This window comes from Watersipora subatra, chromosome 1, assembly GCF_963576615.1.
Source record: "Watersipora subatra chromosome 1, tzWatSuba1.1, whole genome shotgun sequence".
Lineage (NCBI taxonomy): Eukaryota > Metazoa > Bryozoa > Gymnolaemata > Cheilostomatida > Watersiporidae > Watersipora > Watersipora subatra.
This window is the reverse complement of record NC_088708.1, coordinates 68,531,895-68,553,617: the sequence shown is the minus strand read 5'-3', so window position 1 is coordinate 68,553,617 and position 21,723 is coordinate 68,531,895. Positions and strand designations below refer to the sequence as shown.

The 21,723-nt window shown below is 37.8% G+C and overlaps 2 protein-coding genes across 3 annotated transcripts; one reads left to right on the top strand and one right to left on the bottom strand.

Annotated features, from left to right (window-relative positions):
• The first annotated feature begins 4,048 nt into the window (after positions 1-4,048).
• LOC137408650 (probable RNA polymerase II nuclear localization protein SLC7A6OS) lies at positions 4,049-16,106 on the top strand. Of its 2 annotated transcripts, XM_068095241.1 has the most exons (10): positions 4,049-4,144; positions 9,458-9,638; positions 11,389-11,576; positions 11,706-11,867; positions 12,079-12,258; positions 12,414-12,553; positions 13,083-13,256; positions 13,389-13,414; positions 13,914-13,982; positions 15,498-16,106. In XM_068095241.1, exons 3-10 carry the CDS (start codon positions 11,409-11,411, stop codon positions 15,662-15,664), a joined length of 1,086 nt encoding a protein of 361 aa, XP_067951342.1. In that variant the 5' UTR covers positions 4,049-4,144; positions 9,458-9,638; positions 11,389-11,408; the 3' UTR covers positions 15,665-16,106. The 2 variants fall into 2 exon arrangements, with proteins under 2 accessions (XP_067951342.1, XP_067951338.1); XM_068095237.1 differs by lacking the exon at positions 9,458-9,638 and having other exon boundaries at positions 4,053-4,144.
• A 204-nt stretch (positions 16,107-16,310) lies between these two features.
• On the bottom strand, positions 16,311-21,241 carry LOC137407120 (cyclic nucleotide-binding domain-containing protein 1-like). The gene is made up of 9 exons (XM_068093724.1): positions 21,133-21,241; positions 20,788-21,003; positions 20,499-20,647; positions 20,190-20,347; positions 19,056-19,196; positions 18,116-18,248; positions 17,756-17,865; positions 17,025-17,243; positions 16,311-16,554 (listed from the first exon to the last, which is right to left on the bottom strand). The coding sequence occupies exons 1-9, from the start codon at positions 21,201-21,203 to the stop codon at positions 16,423-16,425; spliced, it is 1,329 nt and encodes a 442-aa protein (XP_067949825.1). The 5' UTR covers positions 21,204-21,241; the 3' UTR covers positions 16,311-16,422.
• Between the last annotated feature and the right edge of the window lie 482 nt (positions 21,242-21,723).

Genomic DNA, 21,723 nt, shown 5'->3' with positions numbered 1-21,723 from the left:
ATTAAGTGTCATGCCGGCCGCCCTCAGGCGTTGGAGCACTTTGCGGACACGATCATCATGCTCCTGTTCGCTGACAGAGCTGTATACTAATAAGTCGTCCATGTGACAGACAACACCGTCAAGACCTTCGAGAATGTTATATATACACCGTTGAAAGATGTCGCCGGCGCTGACTAGTCTGAATGGAACCCTATTGTAGCAATAACGCCCAAAAGGAGTCACGAATGTCGTGAGTAGCCGGGATTCGTCAGATAGCGGAATTTGATAATAGCCCGAGTTTGCATCAAGCTTGTTCATAAACTTTGCACCTGATATCTTAGCAAGCGAGCTATCGACCGACGTACTTGGATATGTGTCACGCCGTACGGCCTTGTTTAAATTTGTAACGTCGGCACAAATTCGGATCTGATTTTGGTCTGCCTTCGGAACCTGGACCATACCCGCACACCAGTCTGTAGGTACGGTTACCTTTGAAATGACTTCCTTTCGTTCCATATCGTCCAGCTGCCTCTTTACGATCTGCAAACGGGGCATCGATACTTCGTACGGGATATGCAACGCTACTGGTTTCGCATCGTCTCGTATCTGTATCGTGTATGGATCTGCGAGCTTGCCTAAACCACAAAAAACATCAGGGTATTCAGATTTAAAATCATGTTTCCCTACAACATCACCAGAAACAGTGTTAACATTGAATACATGATTTACATCACAAGTAACCAATCCTAAAGAAATACAGGCGTCCTTGCTTAACAGATTAGTGTTCTGATCAGAAACTATATAAACTTTCTCAACAATGTGTCGGTTGTCAATGCGCATCTTAGCATTGACATAACCTAGTACAGGTAAGTGAGTGTTACCGGGTCCTACAAGTTGCTTGTCGGGTTTAGACAGTTCATGAATGTTACCTCCAAAAGTATCTACACTGCATACAGATACAGCAGCACCTGTATCGAGTTTGAACACACTTACGACCTCGGGACAGTTGTGGAAAGTGATATTTATTCTCACCGACCAGCTGCGATTGTCTACTTTGAGCGGCTTGACCTCACCTAGGAAATGTGGTGTCGAGATATTTTCAGCTACTTGAACTTCTGAAACCTTAGATAATTGTAGGCATACCAATTTCCAATGCCCGATCTTCCGGCAGTGGTTACATACAGATTTGATAGCTGGACATGATGATTTCGGATGGAAGCCTTTTCCACACCTGTGACAGGCTTTCGGTTAACTGGCTGGATTAGGGTTATAACTAGCAGCACCAGTCGTTATGGGCCTAGCATTCTTGGCAGTTGCTTTCATAGATCTACGGTTTTTCAAATGTTTAACGCTGTCTACTGACGCCGACGAACCTTCAATGCCAGGTCTCACTACCGTCTGTGCCTGCTTTGCTGATTCATATCTTCTGCAAATGTCTACAGCAGTGTTGAGAGTAAAATCTAATTCTGATTGTAGTTTGTTGCTCAGCGAATCATCAGTAACGCCAACAACCAATCTATCGCGGATGAGTTCTTCTCTCAATGTACCGTAGTTGCAATATTCAGCTTGTCTATACAGCTTATTGATAAATACGTCCATGCCATCGTTGCCTTGAGCAAGCTTGTTGAATTTCGCGCGTTCTACTATCGTATTAGTGCGAACACCAAAATATGTATCGAAAGCATTAATTAGATTGTCGTGCGTATCCTCCAGGATAGCTTTGGCTAAGATGTGTTGTAAACTTAAAAATCAAGCGAGATATTCAAACAAATAAACTCCATGAAAATACTGATGGCCCTGAAAAGGGCCGTGGAAGGAATAATTCTGGAGAATTATCCTATTTGAATGTTGGTGGTGCCGAGAACGTCCAGGTCATCAAGGCCGAGAGGATCTCGGGGGTTCTTGGCGACTATGCGAGAGGAAACCTCACGTATCGGAGTGGCCAATGTCCTGACCAAGTGGCATGGACGCCACACCGGCCTCCGGTGCCCACTTGGCAGCTGTCTCGGAGAAGGCGCCCTCCTCTCCCTTGGCCTACTGGTGCATGGAGGCTTTGTGGGCGATGTCTGTGTGGCCACAGATCGCCGGTGTATCTCGTTTGTATGCTGTACTAGAAGCGCCCTGGTGGCGAAGACGCTCTCGCAGGAGGGACACTTTATCTTGTTGATATGACATTGCTCATGTCGTCGCAGCTCTCTGAGCGAGGCGAAATGCTTAGGGCACTCCGCACAGAGAAACATGGTGAACTGATCCAAAGGTAAAAGGTGACGTAGCCAATATATACATGGAGAAGGGACTTCTGGGATATTGGTTGACCTAGAAAAGATAACAGACGCCATGTATTAAACTTTTTACGCAATGAACAATCTTCTATAATTTATTTCTTATCGTTCACTCATTGAAAGACATTTGCTATGTTCATGGTTACATGCCAAAATAATCTAAGTTTCTGTTATAATTGATTGTTAGGGGTTTAAGATTACTTAAACAAATTGTTTCCGTTTTTGTTGTACGTTTTCTCGAAATAAGATTTTATAATTAGCCCTTTTCGTTATCAAAATATGTCTTATTGTTTTTTTACAATTACTGTTCGCTACCCAGTGTATGTAGAAATTTTTGGGCTTTTCGTTAGTGTTTAGATTGTTACGCTGCAATAACTCGTTGTCTAACAATAATTTTTTATTGTTACGAGTGTGAATATTTTTTTGAAAGTCAGCAGTCAGCAAGACGATATGATTGGTCGGTTTGAAAAATAACCGTAAATCTCTAGGCCAATCGCTTATGTAATATAAATACTGCCACTAATTTCTAGGCAGTTCAGCTTGTGTTTGGCCCTTGAAATAGCCACATGATTGATATTATCATAATAAAGTCGTTGTTATTGGGAATATATCACTTATCATCATCACTAGCAAGCTCACACAAAGTTACTACAAGCAATTTGGATAATTAAATAATTATTATCCTTACAAGAGTTGTGTTCTCTCCTGTTGGTTTCAGCGGGTTATAGCGTCGGCAGCGTTGGTTTCAGCGCACTCTGTTGGTTTCAGCAGAGCACAAGTGAGTTGGGTTCAGCTCCCTCCTGTTGGTTTCGGCAGGTTGTACAGTCGGCAGCGTTGGGTTCAGCGCACTATGTTGGGTTCAGCAGAGCACAAGTGAGTTGGTTTCAGCTCCCTCCTGTTGGGTTCGGCAGGTTGTAAGCGTTGGCAGCGTTGGTTTCAGCGCACTCTGTTGGTTTCAGCAGAACACAAGTGAGTTGGGTTCAGCTCCCTCCTGTTGGTTTCGGCAGGTTGTACAGCCGGCAGCGTTGGGTTCAGCGCACTCTGTTGGGTTCAGCAGAGCACAAGTGAGTTGGTTTCAGCTCCCTCCTGTTGGGTTCAGCAGGTTGTATTGACGGCAGCGTTGGTTACAGCGCACTAAATAAAAATAAGAGTTGTCCCCACCCCACTCTTGCGAGTTTTCTTCAGATGATATCTTCTGCTTGAGGGCCTAACGTATAAACAAGGGTGTTAATCTGTTCTCGGTCCCTTTGCTCACATAATCTACTTGCCTCCCGATACCTGAGCCATCTGGCTTTCCACCTAGTCCATTGTCCTGGGTCACTGAAGTCAAATTTGTCTGGTGGATTCAGTCTTGGAATTGAGTAATGTTTATGTACCACAGGAGCGGCATCTTCTTCCGCGCTATGCTCACTGTCTCCCATAACATTGCTGAATACCTCCTCTCGCTGCCACCATGTAGTAAGATTGGTTTAGCACGGCCACTAGACTAGATGCGTTCGATAGATTTCCTTATTCAGTCATTAACAACCTCGTGTTGTTCTGCTCGGAAGCGAGAGTGAATGATATATTTTTCCACATAACCTAATATATAATCCTACTGGGATAATGCGGATACAATACACGTATATATGTGAACGAGAGAAGACGACTACTACAACAACACTCACGATTTCCAATTTTCTTTCTGTGTAACAAAGTTTGCGTTACCGCCGTCTGCTTTTCATTCCTTTTAGCGATTAGTGAGCTCGAACAGTTTGTCGATTCCAATTAATCACCATAACTTCTCAGCATGATTGTTTCCGCTCGTAACATGATTATTAGTTATTTACCGAAGTAGTGTTAAATTGGCTTTCTAAAGTGTCTGCGATATTGTTTGCTGTAAGGTAGGTCAGATTGTAAACACAGTCTCTCAATGAAATTTTAATCAATACATTCGTAGTCGCAGTATTAATACCAATTAAGGTGCAGCTAACGATAAACTGTCGTATCAGTGAATGTTAAAGCCAAATACGACTTATCTTTTAACCAATCATTTTTTATAAATATTAGACTTTTATGTTTCTAATTTGGCTTTTAGCATGCTTATTGTGTGCTATTGTGAATTATGAAAAGTGAACCTATAGACACTAGAGCATTGTTTTATAACCTCGTCTTAAGGGTTTTGCTTGGGTCATGACAGTGTCATTAAAACTGCAGTCTGATAGCTTTAGCGATTAGACTGCAATCAGATCAGCATTAATGCGCAATGGAGAGATTAATGGCATTATTTTGTTATCATATATTACTTAATTCATCATAAATGTGTATGTACATGATTAACTTTCAAGTAGCAATGCAATTTGACAAAGAGTGATAACTTCTATGAGTACACGGTATAGTATTATTGTCATTTTGCTGCCTCATGCTTGACAATATCATTTGATTTTGGACTAATGATCTCAGTGTTTTTACTACCATGTTTATTTCATTGCCACGTAACTTCTGGTAACAGTTAAACAAGTTTGAAACTTATTTTGGTATTTGTAAAAACAAACAAACTTACAACACTTCCTAATCAGGTTAGCTCTGATAATTGAATTTTAATTAGTAAATTGTTAAAATGTTTTTTAGAAAACTCATATCACTTTAGTTCTTCACTTATAGCAGGAGGCTCATGACTGTAACTAAGAATCAATTTGTGTATGGTAGTTTTAATATTGTGCTTATAGTGAAAACATAATCGTAGTAAATATATATCTTTAAAATTTGCTTAATACATTGATAAACGTTTGGAAATAACATTATGAGCCAATATAATAGGCAGGGTCGGCTCAGTTTAAACCAGCTGAAAAAACAGTTTTTAAGGTTTTTTCATTATTTTTTGTGAAAAAACATAATATTTTAAGCTCCTAGTGGTTCCTGTGTGGTAGAAATGCAATTCTATATAATTGTCAGCTGTTGAAGTTAATTTGGCATATAGTAGTTAAATGGTGACAGAGCTCAAGTTGCAACTACATGAAACCCTAGCACAACAATGAATTAGTGAATTTCATTTTCAATTGCTGTTATCTGGTGATATGATAATCCCTCTACTCATGAAATATGGAAACTATGTGAAATATACTAATCCAATCATCATCTCTAATAATGAATGAAAACTTTCTCAAGTCTAGCCAGTGAGAAAGGATTGTTTATAATTAGGAATTAAAACCATAAAATCCTTTTTGGGCAAAAGCTTTAGGTTTGCAAACTAATATTTCATTTACTGGGCACAAGCCAAAGTAGTTGGATTGTTAGAATGCAGTTTATCAAGTTTTTTGCGTTTCGAAAAGTTAAAGTCGTGCCTTGACTTTCCAACATGCCTCGCAAACAGGATCCTGTTTGGCAATTTTTCACTCGAACTGCAGAAGGCAAAGGTTTTAATGCAAAATGTAATAAGTGTGCTGTCATAATGCAAGGTTTAGTAGATAGGATTAAAGCACACGTAGCAAAATGTCAAGCTGTCAACACCTATTCAGACACTGATGCTAGTATTGAACTGATAGAAGTGGAGTCATCTGCCACTGCTCCAAACACTAGCAATGCATCTGGTACAACAGTAACTCATCAGCCCTGTGCCAGTGTGAGCAGGGCAGCTGCTGTTACACCAGAACCAAGTACAAGAGGAGACAGCGCACAATATCTGGACTTATTTGCAATACTACCAAGAAGGAGAAAGAGATTTTTGGCAAAGCGGTAATTTCTACAGTCATATCATTATTTTGATTTTTACCAGTTACCTATTTTCTATTTTTGTTCCATTTAAAGCACATTATATTATATCAGTACTGTTTCAGCTTATTCAGGTTTTTCAATTTCTTGGGTTTCAAATGAGCCATTGTTTGACATGGTGAAACAGACATTGGATGGTTTTATAGGTTTTCCCCAGAGCTCTACCACAGAAATGTTCAATAATATAGGCTCGCAAATTATGACGTCACGATTTTCATTTTCGGGGTCGTGTGCTCTTACCGCTTATTTATCAACTACTATAATGACGCTAGTGGCAGGTGAAAGTAGGACAACTTCAGAGAGCCGATGAAGATGACAAAGGAATCAGTGTCATTAGCTCTCCATGTACAGATTATTTCTATGATAAATAGCTAAGATTCCAAGCACCATACTATGTTTTCCTGATGATATTATGCACTAGCCCTCTCTTTTTATTGTGATGTTGAGGGACACGACTGAGGCTAATTAAGTTCGAGCATTGCGTGATCTCGCGAGAGTGCAATTTACACATAGTCCTAGGGCCACGCCACTGCAGGTCACAATTTAATCAATGTGATTTCGTTACCTTTATCAATGACAGTATATTTATTGAAGCATAATCATATTTAGAAAGCAACATGGAACGCGATACGAGTTACGAACAGGGCATATAAAACGATGTGATGATAATTACTATAAATGTTTAAAATGAACGAAAGGATGAAAAAAGCAAACTCTAACAATCACCCGAAATCTATTAACCCAGAATGTGTTTTTGTATTGGTCGGGCATTAGCACGATCCCCGGGCATTGTTGATTATCTAGAATCCTAGTTTATTTTTAGCGCTCTCTGGGTCTAAGAGCACCGATTGTCACAGAAAAGCGCAGCCTCAATGGCAGCGAAAGGATCGACGACCTAAGGCTATATGCTAATTATGACATCACATTGTGAGAACCACAACCAAGTGTTTTTTATTGCAGGACATACTTTTGACACCCTGTCTTTCATAGTTCCATTATTCTTTGTGTATTGAATATAAGCTCATTCGAAAGCCAAGACTCTAAATTACTGAAATATATGATAAAAGTACTGATATAATTGATGTGCTTTAAATACCAGATAATAATAGTTGAATGTTCTGTTAATCTCGAAGTTAGCCGTGAGAGGTGTTCTGAAATGTAAAATGGTGAATTCATATGTACATGTATATTTTTTTTGTAGGGAAAATAATCTTTATGATTAGTGAAGATGTTAAAATGTGCAATCAATTACTATTATTTTTGCTTTAGCTCGCTAAATTCATCTATGCTACAACCAGCTCATTCCCAATAGTGGAGCATCCAACATTCAAACACTTTATGAATCTAGTTTGACCAGGTTACACCCTTGCTACACGTAAAGAAATAAGCAGCGGACTGTTGGATGAAGTACATGCGGAGATGGAGAATGAGCGCAAAGAGCAGCTAGCTGACCAAGCTGTGAATATGTCTCTAGGTGGATGGTCGAATGTATACAGTAATCCAGTTGTATGTCTAAGTATCACCAACACAACTGAAAAAACTTATTTGACTGACACCATCAATGCATCTGGAAATGCCCGCAATGCCAATTACCTCCATGAACTTGCCCAGAGCACTATAGCTAAAACTAAAAGACAATTCAATTGCAAAGTCAAGTTATTTGTTACTGATAATGCCGCCAATATGGCTGATGTGAGGAGACAGCTATAGGATGACCAGTCCACATCTCCACCAATAACATATGGTTGTGGAGCTCACGTTCTCAATCTATTAACCAAGGATTTAGAGATATCAACAGTGCAGAAGCGTGTAATTAAAATACTGCAGTACTCCTGGAATATTCAGCTGCCTTCTGTTTGGTATAAAGCTGCTGGTGGCAAATACCTGCTTACACTGATCAAAGTAAGATGGAACAGCTCAGCTGACACCCTGAAAGTGTATCTAGATAACTGGCACATACTCCTAACTGTTTGTGAGAATCACCGTACAGAGCTAGATAAAGAAATAGTCAATAAAGTGAGCTATCTACATGTAAGCCTTAAAAGAGACTGTGAGGGTTACTTAGTTAAGCTGCAGCCTATTGCAAATGCGTTGGAAAGGATGCTCATGGCTAATTGCACAATAGATGATGCAGTTGAAATTTGGAAAGACCTGGAAGACGAGGTTTTGTCTGAATTATCAATCACTGAGACTGCCAGCAAATCTCACAGCGTACCACTACCTTTCTAACCTATTACCACTGAAATATAGAGCGGCCCGACTCACACGATCGGAGCTCAACTCAGCACTCAATTTATGCAGTCATGATTTTTCCACTTGTGTACCCAGCGTACTCGAATACCCGAGTGAAACGGATCCCTTCTTGGCATTCTGTTTTGTCTCGCAGACTGTAGAATCTTTAGCCCCACTCGTGTGGTGGAAATCAATTTGCCAACTGCCAGCCCTAGTAATGGACATGATAGAAACCCTGCTAACAGCAATCGACTATAGTGCTAGCATTGAGCGGATATTCTCAACTTTTGGGTTTGTCCATTAAAAAATCAGAAATAGACCGGGCACAGAGAAAGCTGGGAAACTTGTATTTATTTATCGTATGACCAATACCTAAGTACATATTCAGCCACATATTGTATCTACCCTTACGTATCTACAAATTTTTTCCTTCAAATTTAGCAATTGTAGATCATTTTGGTATGCTCTTCACTACCACACAATTAAATCACTGGGATCACAATTCCTACTTATACTTAGAGCTGTTTGTAATGTATTCACGTCATGTGATAGGATTTCTGTTTGGTATTTCTTCATTCAAGTTTGATTACAGGTTAATTCTGAAATTTACTTGGTTTTTCTTTTTTTCATAACAACTCCCACAGTGCTATCTTTAACAGATGATTCCACATATGTATGTTCAATACTCAATCATGCAGCTATATTAAGTGATGTTAATTAGACTTGAAATTGCAAAAACCTTGGTCAAATTATATAAACCATAAAAACCGGTTTAAACAAAAAAACTTGGTTTATTCGGTTTTTTCATAAAAACCGTCGTTTAAAAACCCTGATTTAATAGGTTGGTAGTGCAATTGTAAAATTTACATTACCAACAAAACATCTTGGCTATGAGCTGAATATGATGTAGAGATATTACCGTTTATTGGTTATAATTTTATGCGTATTCAAGTTTGGTTTCATCTGTTTTATGTATCTCAGATTAGCAGTCAAAAATTTGTTTGATTGACTCAAGTTACAACTATGTTTTGCAGACTTTTAATCCATTGAGAAATTAAATCCATTAAGTTTTGTCAATGTTCATCGCTTAGGTGTAGTCTCTAACTGCACACAGCCTGACTTATAAGCATTGTCTACAATAAAGTAGCTTTGCTTTGTTTGATGGAATACATATTGCTGCTAAAAACTTAAAAACCGTGTTGCTGTAACGGCAGACGTTGTGATCAAGGCCGGCCGGATCGTCCGCATGACCGACGCCATAGCCAAGCCACCGTACTACGACAGGAGGCCCGGCTGCTGGTGAGCTAGTTCAGTGTGCTGAGACAGAACAAAAAGCAAAAAGAGATAAAGGGAAGCGATAAGCAGGAGGTGGAGCAAGCAAATACAAGGAGCGCGGTAAGAAGGGGCCAGCAGAGCTAGCACAATCTTTCTGAATGATTGATCATTGTAGCGCACACATTGGTTTAATGTATTTTTATATATTTATGAGTAATTATATATTCTTTTGTGGCTAAACAGTCGATGTGTTTGTTCTTGTCTTGTGGAGAGTAAAGGGAACCAACAGTTTCCTTTACACTGCAGCGTTCAAATATGACCAATATAATTATTGAATTCATTGAATATGCTTAGAGACAATTATTATACAATTTATAAGTTTGCAGATTCATAGTATACCATTTGATAACCTCAATGCCTGAATCTAAATTAGACTCGCGAATTATTGAAGCTCATAACTCATCATATATTGCACATAAAAAGCCTTGTTAAAAACTGCCGTTTTGCTGCAAATTGTAGCAAGCATATGAATCCATGCAATGAGCTAGTATACAACATTGTTAGGAGTATTTATAAAATCCAATAATGTATTCAAATTCAAAATGTTGAAGATATTCAGAGCTCCAACAAATTGCAACTCAGATTATAAAATCTTCATGCGTTAACTGCAAGTAAAGAATATCAGTGTGTAGGAAAATTTCTCAGTTTGGAGGTAATTTATAGCTGCTTTCTTGCAGCCATGTTCGAGATCTAACTTGCGCTATTAATTGGCTCAGTGCACTGGACTTATCAGAGCTGTATGAGCCTAGTAGCGGAAGGGTTAGACACACGTGAAATGGTGATGCAGATATGTCTGAACTGCGCCAAAAACATTTTTCAATTATATTATTTATTTTTTTGCCTTTCGTGAAGGTAGCCTAGATTGTAGATCCAGAAACAAATCATGTTTTACGCTTCAGGCCATCATTATTTGTTTGTTGGAACATGAAAAGTTACTTTGGACATAAGTAATCATACACTCCAAATGTTCCTTGAGCTACATATACACAACATTTGAATTAATTCTTATCTACATGAAAATATTTAGAATCTAAAACAAATGCATTTGCACCTTTGATTTATATTTTGCTCATTTTCGCTACACGAGGGAACAGCTAATTTTTTTATCCAGTCGCTGCATTTTCTAAAGCGATAAAGACATTCTAATTCATAATTGTCTAGGCCCTAGGGCATACTAACTGATACAGGCCATGTAATTATTATTAGCATCGCTGTATAGGTTTGTTTTAACCAAATATGGTTGTAATAAAGCTTTTGTTATTTGAAGCTGTAATAAAGTGGGCTGGCTTATAGTTTTTTCTAATGATCTTTGTAAAAATTTTCAGACACTCCACTCATAAATCTGTGCTGAAGTTTAGTTTTTCTCATCTGAATTTTTTACACATTTGTGATTGCTGCATTGTGGATGATGCAAAACCCGGAGCAAATTAATTTTTGCATGTGATGCCCAACATGCCAAAATTCATTGTCAGCATGAAGTTATATTGGCTAAATAATGTGGCAACGGTGCTTGAACTTCTTGGAATTAGTTTAAAATAGATTTATTGAATGTTCTAAAGCTACATACAACTACTACAACTGGCTTTTACTTTTTTAGCAACATTTATATTCAGAATCTAATAATTTATCAGTTTATAATGACTATATATTTTTATTATCCTTTTGGTACATAAATGCTGTGCTACAATCAATGATATAATGCAAGGAGTGCATAGCAACTATACACCTATGGTAGCTGATATAAGGCCTGTACATTCAGATACTCAAAGCATGTTTTATCATTGATCTGTTTTAAAGTTCTTCTCTATAGGGGAAGATTAACGCGGAGCGATGGCCGCTACCTTTGTGAGGCTAAAAAGGAAGCGATGTGAGGAGGCAACTGATAGCCTGATTGTAGCCTGCAAAAGAGGCAAAGTTAGTGAGACTGAAGGAGGTACTCCTGGTAACAGCAGCACCCACCGAGAAGTCTTCAAGCTCGCTGGCACAGTCAATTCTAAAGTAGGCTGCATTATGTAGCTCTGTGAGTGTTTGTTGTAGACATTATTAATTCATGTTAATCACCTGCTCCTTGGTAAGCCTCACATGTTATGCTAACAAGTTTTGCTCTGTTGTTAAATATTTTAATAGGATGAAGATCAGTTGAAACAAACTATTGATGTCTACAAAGGTTTTAACGCTATATCTGCATTACGTGCAAAAGGAGATACTTCATCGTCATCCATTAACCATGCTGCTAGCACACCTGCTCCTGTCAATCACCATAAGGTTGAACAGTCCAAGCTTATGAAGGTAGTTGATCTTTTTATCTGCGTCGCTTTTATGTTGGGCTTGCTTGGTCAAACCTTAAAAAAAGCATTTAATTTCTAAAAGTTGCGATTGTACTGGTGTGAACTATATGCATGCTAACCCCGTATCTCATTTGGTTGTTATAATTTTATGTATGCAATCGCTGATTCAAATTTTTCTGATGGATATTAAAGCAGGTCTCTTTGAACTGCAGGATCAAGAGGAACTCCGGAAGCTTTTTCCTCAAACCTCACCAGAGAGTGCTGCTTCAATCGAAAGTTCAACTAGACAAATAGAGGAAGTTGTTTCTAAAGCATGTAGGATTGCTGCCTCGGCATCATCAGCATCACCGAGTGGTGTAGTTGTATATGATGCTGTTCTCAAGTCTGATAAGGTCTGTTGACTAAGCTCAATATAATAGGATGGTCTCTAATGTGGGAAGTTGTGTAATCCATTCATTAGCTGTGTTGCCTTCAACTGAACTGAAAAGTCTTTCTGAAACACTGGCATTGGTCTCTAGCTATTCGCTGTCTCAATTGAATGCTTTAGAAAGTCTCACTCATCTCTGGAGGTCTGCCGGAGGACCATGAACTGCTGTGTAATGGAGAGAAGATGACTCGTGTGGTTAATGAAGCTGCTGAGCCCTCTATGGATACTGATGAGGATTATGTTTATGATATATTCTGTTTGTATGTGTTTCTGCTATCGTTTTTAGCTGAGATGCATATTATGTTACTCGTGTGACATCATATGTTCATGAAATTATTAAAGAGATGATTATTATGTTACTCGTATGACATCATATGTTCATAAGATTGATAAGGAGATGAATATTATGTTACTCGTATGGCATCATATGCTCCTGAGATTATTAAAGAGATTAATATTATGTTACTCATATGACATCATATGTTCATAAGATTTATAAGAAGATGATTATTATGTTACTCGTATGACATATGTTCATGAGATTATTAAAGAGATTAATATTATGTTACTCATATGACATCATATGTTCATGAGATTATTAAAGAGATTAATATTATGTTACTCATATGACATCATATGTTCATAAGATTACCAAGGTGATGAATGCGTGTCAAGCTCACTAGTTCCAATACTCTCTCATAGGGCTCTGAGGGTAACGGTTTCGAATCTTTTTTCTTAGCCTAATATTCTGTGTGTGATATGCTAAAACAAGTTCAACACACTGCATAGGGACCAACCGGAGTCAGAGGTGTGGCAGGAAATGGGAGAGATATTTGCTATAGAAGCCTATAAAGAGAATTTTGGACCATTTGCTGAGTACAGAACAGATGGGTTGTACGAGGATGATGAGGATAGCAATGCTGAAGATAACTGGAGGAATGACTACCCTGATGAGATGAACAGGTAATTGCCTATTGTTTCTATTTTTAGCCTCAGTTCCCTTGATATCAATTATGCTAAAATGAAATCTTTAAAAAAACTTAACATCCAGTCTTAACCCTGTGACCCGCTTGAAGATGGTTGTTATTTTTGTAGCTGCAGCAGTGAGGATAACTTAGAAGGTGAGTTTTACTTCTTTACCGATTAAGGTCCAATTAATTAATACTCGGTTTTGATACGCTAGCCTTATATACATGTAGTTTGCTAAGGTCTACCTTATATACATGTAGTTTGCTAAGGTCTACCTTATATACATGTAGTTTGCTAAGGTCTACCTTATATACATGTAGTTTGCTAAGGTCTACCTTATATACATGTAGTTTGCTATGGTCTACCTTATATACATGTAGTTTGCTAAGGTACAAATTCATTAAATTATTATGAGTGATACTTTCAACATGATTCCGGTGTCTTGTTATGAGAAGACAATTCCTTTTAAGTTTTATTTAAATGCAGCAATTCATTATGCTTCCAGACTAACCTTTCTCTTGGAATACTTTTTGCATTATTTATTAGTTGTTATAACTATGCAAGAGGAGTGAGGAGTGACAGAAATGGTTGAACAAATCTTTATCATCATTCTTGTCCATTTAATGAGTTTTGTCTTTTCTTACTACATAGGAATAGGCGAGGCCAGTGGTGATTGTTACGGTGGAGGTTTAAGTCATCTGACACTAGCCAGCTCTGAAGGTAAGGTTTATTCATTGAATTTATGTCCTCTAGTATGCTTACCTATGCACTTTATCATTGGTGCACTACTTTCAGCTGCTCTGCACTTTATCATTGGTGCACTACTTTCAGCTGCTATGCACTTTATCATTGGTGCACTACTTTCAGCTGCTTTGCACTTTATCATTGGTGCACTACTTTCAGCTGCTATGCACTTTATCATTGGTGCACTACATTCAGCTGCTCTACATACAGAATATGTGTGTGACGAGTAAGATTCAGGAAATACTTCAAAACGCACGAGTATGTTGAGAAAATATGTTTGATAATCTGTAGTATTTTTCATCTTGTGAATCAATTTCTTGTTGCTGCCATTCAATCATTTTAATTCATTCAAAGAAGCTTCCAGAAGCTTGAATTTTGTGCCTTATCCAACCATATTTTTCAAAATAGTTTACGATAGAGGAAGATGTTATGTTAAATTCAACTTGAGTGTTTATCAGTTCAGACAATGTAGTCAATGTTTGTGTGAGCCTATTTTGACATTTTGAGTAAAGAGGATTTAAATGGATTCATGGAAATGAACCTCGAAGCGGTGTCAGATTAAATGTATTAGAAATATTTGCTCCGACATCGCTATTACTGTAGTGTTAAATTAATTAATGCTATACCACCAAGGCATACTTATTGTTCATAGATAAGTGTGAATACATCGCCTGGTTATATCAACAATTTTCTAACACAGGGTGTATCCCATGTTACCCATCTTAGTGATCGATCATTGCATAGATAGGCTTTAGGGAGCTACTCACTCCTTGTAAACGCAATACCTGTAGAGTAGCAACCACATTCCGCTAATGGTTTTAAACTGAATACTGCAATGTTACACATGAACTTTTACACAAGCCTAATGAGAAAGACAGTTGTTACCTACTTTAATGTATAGATATAAACATTAGACTATCTATTGCTGTCATGTGTAGATATAAACACTAGACTATCTATTACTGTCATGTATAGATATAAACACTAGACTATCTATTACTGTCATGTGTAGATATAAACACTAGACTATCTATTACTGTCATGTATAGATATAAACATTAGACTATCTATTGCTGTCAGGTGTAGATATAAACACTAGACTATCTATTACTGTCATGTGTAGATATAAACATTAGACTATCTATTGCTCTCATGTATAAATATAAACATTAGACTATCTATTGCTGTCATGTGTAGATATAAACACTAGAGTATCTATTACTGTCATGTATAGATATAAACATTAGACTATCTATTGCTGTCATGTGTAGATATAAACACTAGACTATCTATTGCTGTCATGTGTAGATATAAACACTAGACTATCTATTACTGTCATATATAGATATAAACACTAGACTATCTATTACTGTCAGGTATAGATATAAACACTAGACTATCTATTACTGTCATGTATAGATATAAACACTAGATTTTCAATTTCACCATTTTCAGACTCACCATTTTAATCATTTAAATGGCTTGTTCTAGATTCATCTTCAGGAGACAACTATGGCACTACTGACTATAAAAATCAGAACGCTGACTTTGTTCGCTACTATAAGTCTTACAAAAAGGCTCGTAGGTTGTCAAGAGATGACAGGGAGGAGAGCTCTTCGAATGATGAGAGTTTTAGTGATGGTTATGATGACCTCTAGTGCTCATTAGGCAGTTTCCTTTATAGTCAGCAATCAACAAGTATGTGGCACTACAGGATGCAACAGACTGTTTATAGAGTCTCAATATAGAAGGCATGATATCCCTTTTTTCTTAGCTGTCTAATCATTTCATGTCTTGCGCATTCACATTATAATATATATATATATATTTCCATTGAGAGTAAAGATAGTGAGATGATCTATTAAGATTAGTTAAAACTGTACATAAGCGTTTTACTCTTCTCTTCAATCTCAAATCATATTTTTTCATTTTCCACGTTTGCGCATCTGCAAATATCTGCAATACACCATAATTACTATATATTAAGTTCAAATTCATTGACATGTTGCACAGAGCTTTATTCAAAGAAGTGTAATGAGATTGTCTGACGAATAGTGAGATTATGTATTGACTGACATTCTTTAGCCCATATCACAGCATAACGATATTGTGCGGATATGAAAATGCTGATATGTCACATGGAGAATAGACACAAATTATCAAAACATAACAAACTTGACTTTTGGGTGTGTTCTACCAATATACCTTCTTGCATAAATTTCGTAAGATTTTAAAAATGAATTTTATTCAGACAAAAATTCATAAAAACTTGAACAAAAAAAAATCTTTAAAATCTGTCCGTGGCCAACACTCTGCAACCTGGATCAGGAATTAACAGACCCGAGCTGTTTAGACCAGGGTTCCACACTAGCTTCCATGCAGGCTGTGGCTTGTAAATATGTCGGTTATTGATAGATCAACTCTTCTTCCATTTCCCATAGCCAGGCCTGACTCCTTGAGCATTGATCGCCTCGATAACGGCATTGTGTCGGTACTGATTCCATTCTCTCTTCAGCTCCTGCTCCATGTATTCTTCTTGAATCTTTTCCTACATGTTTATCAAACTCGAGTTATACATTGAAGGTATATGTGTAAGTTATAGGTGTATCTGTAAGTTATAGGTGTATGTGAAAGTTATAGGTGTATATGTAAGGTTCTTGTCAGTTCTAGAATCAACTACCCACAATGCTCTAGAGGAATGTGTTTGAAAAGGAGTCGCGTTAAAAATGCTGAAAATGCATTGAAAGGAGTTGTCCATTCGTGGTATGCAATACCCACAATTACAGGAAACAACCTTTTTCACATTATGAAAAAAGTTGTTTCATTTTTTCATTCGTTCAATAAAATTTAGAGGATATTAATTGATATTAGAAAAGATTCCTTTGGCTAGAGGTGAATTTCTAGAGAATAAAGAAGGCGTTTGCCTCTGAGACCTACTAAAATGCTGCCATAGATTAAAAATATTGAATGTTTCACTATTGTTTTATTCACATTGAACTCTCTAGACAAAAACAGTACCTGTGTCAAATTATCAAATGTAGGCTGACATGACTGAAGAAGTAATTCCAGAGTTGTCTCATCCAGACTGTAGAGATTATCGGGAGAGATGGTGCCCAGTGTAACTTCGGTAGATGTTATGATGGAATAGGTCATAGGTTCCTGTTTGAGCAAGCTAAGCTCGGCAAAGGATTCATTAGCTCCAATTTTTCCCATCACCACTTGTCGTACTCTCCGCTCCTACATCACATAGCACTACAGTATATTGAACATGAACATCACACAGCACTACAGTATATTGAACATGAACATCACACAGCACTACAGTATATTGAACATGCACATCACACAGCACTACAGTACATTGAACTCCTACATCACACAGCACTATATTGAACATGAACATCAAATCTTTTGTGCTATTTTACAATAAACAGTGAATTTTTAGACTATGCTCCGAGATTTTTTCTCTGAGAGTAAAAATGAGCAGATTTCACATTAACAGCTGAGATAGGGCTGACAGAGAGCTCTATATCGTTTTATATATTTTATGTCGAGCTGACAAATAGATAAACAGGATTCTTGAGCGATGAATTGATAGATCTACAATCACTATCTTCAGAGCTTCCCTTTTCATTATAAGATTTTGTGCCACACGGTCGACAGCTCGGGTTGTAAGTTCAGTACTAGAGAGTATAGCTCTTAAATGTTTTCATGTAATAAAATGAACATAGCAAAAACAAGATGATTACCTGCTTTCCGTTTGGAAGGTTGCCAAGAACTTCAAGCTGTTTTAGCACGTGACACTCTCCTGAGAGGATGAAACCTATGAAGGGTGCCTTGTACCCCTCACTTACTATCACTGTAACAAGTAATTTCAACTTAGGCTTGCTGTGCATCTCATTTAGTACTTATAAACTTAGGAACTATTGTACAACTTTTTAAAGAAATTTAGCAGAAATTCAAGAGACGAGGAAGCCTATTTGTCGATGAATGGAGCAATTGCAGTTTAGTAATATTGGTGCAACAACTAGGAGTCATAATAATCACAACCACCGCACACCCTGCACACTGATTTCAATTGTGTCAGAATCACCAATAGAGTAAATTACCTGTATTAGGGTTGAAGTTCTGCCACTCAATGAGATTGGCTACTCTAATTTTCGGCTGTCGAGTCCACATTTTGAAGTGTTCACAAGCTTGCAGCAGATTCAGCTTTTTAGTCTGCTCCTTGTTCTTGATTTGCTGCATGAGTCATGTGATGTCAATAAAGTCTTCCCAAACGGTTTAATCATCGTATAATACTAACACTAATCTAGCACTGCAGTGACTTCATGCTGCCACCAGCAATCGAATTAGTTTGCACAAAAGCGAATTGACAGTTTTTTATACAGCATGAGGTTTACTTTAATTGACCGAAAGCAGTTATAGTTGGTACATGTTGGTACATTATAATTGTGCCATGAAACTCAGCTAGCAATGGTGCCCTGGGCTGGTGGAGCCATGGAACCTCAAGATGCTATAGGCTGATGGAGCCATGTACCTTCAACCAGACATGGGGCTATAGGCCGATAGAGCCACGGGCCCTCTACCAATCACAGTACCCTGGTCTGACATAGTCATAGACCTTCAACTAGATATGGTGCCCTGGGCTGATAACGCCATGGACCCTCTACCAATTATGACGCCTTGAGCCTAGCGGGCCATGACCTTTAACCTATGCTATAGTTTCTTGCTGCCATATTGAATACTTGTCTACAACTTCATATACATATAAGATGCATGCATCATATTGAAGGTGTTGGGTCATTCTGACAATGTGCTTGATATTGATAACCAATATGCAGCTAGCTACACTAGTGAAGATGAAATTGGAACTTTCTAGAATTTCAAGCAAACCTAGAAGGTTGATTGAAAGCTAGGTTAATACTAACCAAAGCAATGTGACGTATTAAGGTAGGTTAGCGCGACTCAGATATAACTTACAGTTCATATAGGAAAGACAAGAAAACTCAAAAAATCAAGTACAATCAGTATGATGAAGTCACTGACCTCAATGACCTTCCGATAGTCACTGGTAGTAACTTTGAGTAGCTCGCAAATTGGTTCGTTCGTATGAACCATAAGTATTGTCTTGTGCATTGCTTGACCATCAATTGCTTCAAATGTGCCAAAGCATTCTCCAACTTCTAGCTGCAGTACAATGTAGCAAATTATCAGGTTATCTGCTTGATTTAGAGATTTTTATATTGTTATTTAGGAATTAATTGTCAGTCAGGTTGTATGCTTTGGACAAACTATCTAGTTTTTCATAGACATCTCTGTTGTATGGTCGGCTAATAAGATATGGATAGGTGAAAACAGTTGAAGTGAATTTGCTATGCCCACAACTAAAAGGTGGTTCACACTATATCGCCGCATCTCAGCCAGCGTTCATGCTACAATAATTTAGTGATTGTCGATGATACCAATGTTTACACTATTACAAAGTAATCCGCGTTTGCATCAGGGAATAATCCATAATGTAGTGTTCTCATTTTTCTCAAAGGAATTTTTTTGTTGCTGCGTGCGCAAATCAAATACTAGTTCGCAGCAACTTTCACAAATGGAAATAAAGCACGCTATCCGCAACTGCCAATTACTGTCGCAGAAATGATGCACATTGTACAGACTGTCACCAATGCTTGGCAAAATATCGGGAAAGTTTGACAGCTGCAAACTTTCCCGACAAATCCGCATTGTTTCGCCGATGCTATTGGTTTACGGTGCACATAATCGATGATGAATGCCAAAAGGATAACGTCAACATATGGCGATATAGTGTGAATCAGTCTTATGTTGGAGTTGTGGCATCTCTATCAGGGAATATTCAAAAAGTAGTTGAGTATTGTACAGATTTACCGGCCAATCTTTAATAGAATAAAAGCCGTGTCCTTCCATCGGTAGCCATGCTGAGAGCGTAAAGAAAAAAAATGCACCCCACCGAAATCAACCTCAGATATTCAGCTTCATGAACCGACACAATAACCACTGCCATCTTGCCAAATAATCGAAATAATTGTAGATGTAATCATTACTCATGATGGTCTCTCACGGCACCCTGGACTACTAGTGTAATAATGCTAAATAATTTTCGTACGATGCCTCTGAAGTCGATTCTTGGAGTAGCCACGCTTACAAGCTTACTATTCTAGGTGGAGGCCTTTGTCCGCTGAGACTATGCTTATAATTGGTGCATTCCTTCTTAAAATCTTGCAGCGAGTCTTTTGGATGGAATATGTGGGGAGAATGGATAGTTACCACTGATCCTTTCAGTATCAGGTGCATACCAGAACTGCCAAACACTGCATCAAAATGAGAGTAGCAATGTAGAATATGGGCAGTGTAGAATGCACACATACAATAAGAACCATTTGCATCATAAACCTCGACTACTAACAGTAAAGTAGCAGCTGAGAGAAAAAACAATGTAATTCTACTTCACGTAAACTATACCTGGAAAATCTTCTTCCTTCCAGCTGTCTAGTTGCGCCACATAGCACAGCTCTCTGAGAACACGATTTGACATCATGCATGAGAAGGACGTGAAAGTTTTGAGTGCTTTGTACATAACATTGATGTCTTCTCCAGTTCGTTGAAATGGTCTAAAATTTTAACTCGATAAGTTTAGTCATTGAGAACACGAGATGACATGAAGTAAAGGTCATCCAACATCACATTATATTTTACCAGTTAGAGAAGTCCAGCATATGCCTTTTCTACATCAAAAACTGGCATAACTTACAACTTTTTGAGAAGTTTTCGAAGTATTTTAGCACCATCAGTTTTAACTGCTATGTCAACCTCATCTTTTCGTTGTTTTCTTAATGACTTTGTGTAATCGCGAATGTCATGAGATGGTTCATGATGACTTTCATTATCAACATCGTCTTGTGCCGTAGAGTTGCTGCGGGCAGCGCTTGGTCCCGTAGGTTTCAGAGATGTGCCAGCATGTGAATACCTGTAATACCTACCCACAATGCATCAACTATTACTAAATTCTAAAATCTCAGACAATATATGCTCAACACGAGCATATCTAATTGTAATAGACATACATATATAACAGTAAAGATATTGATAAAGAAACCTCTGCTCCAATGCAACAGGCGGTAGCTGAGTTCGTCCAGGTTTTATAAATATGTCTTTGATCTTTTGCATGAAAAGCGCATGAGCTTCCGGGGTAGAGGCCGCATCTTTATCTGTTTTTAATCCTTCTATGCTTAGAAGCTCCTCAATCTTTTCATAGTTCAAAGGATATTGTACAGGCTTTTTGGTGACCCCTTCTAAATGTATGAACAAAAGTATTGTTTTTATAAATAACACAGTATTTAGGAGCTTGTTGTTCATAAAATATAGCATACTCTAATATAGTTTCAGAACAGGTCAACTGGTTTCAGGCATTTATAAATTGTGACTAAACCACTAATCTATATTGATAAACATTTATAATATTATAAATTAAAACTTTTTCATTGCGTGCATGCGTTCATTGCCCATTCGTCTGCATGAACGCTGTGCGTTTACACATTTTTTGACTGATTTCGTCTAAACTTCACTCGCATGTGCTCCGTTACTTCTGCCAGGTCACCACAAATACATGGTTTCAAAACTGTCTGTTTGTTGAAAACCAGCCTCTCAAACCCACCTGCGAGCTATCTGATACAAAATGAAAGAAATT

Excerpts from the sequence above, each read along its gene's own strand:
- LOC137407120 (XM_068093724.1), bottom strand. The coding sequence starts at position 21,203 with ATGCAAAAGATCAAAGACATATTTATAAAACCTGGACGAACTCAGCTA. Across the intron at positions 20,648-20,787 it reads CGAAAACTTCTCAAAAAGTT|ACCATTTCAACGAACTGGAG; the intron begins GTAAGTTATGCC and ends TTAAAATTTTAG. Across the intron at positions 17,244-17,755 it reads ACCTTCCAAACGGAAAGCAG|GAGCGGAGAGTACGACAAGT; the intron begins GTAATCATCTTG and ends TATGTGATGTAG.
- LOC137408650 (XM_068095241.1), top strand. The coding sequence starts at position 11,409 with ATGGCCGCTACCTTTGTGAGGCTAAAAAGGAAGCGATGTGAGGAGGCA. Across the intron at positions 11,577-11,705 it reads CTGGCACAGTCAATTCTAAA|GATGAAGATCAGTTGAAACA; the intron begins GTAGGCTGCATT and ends ATATTTTAATAG. Across the intron at positions 12,259-12,413 it reads CTGTTCTCAAGTCTGATAAG|AAAGTCTCACTCATCTCTGG; the intron begins GTCTGTTGACTA and ends TGAATGCTTTAG.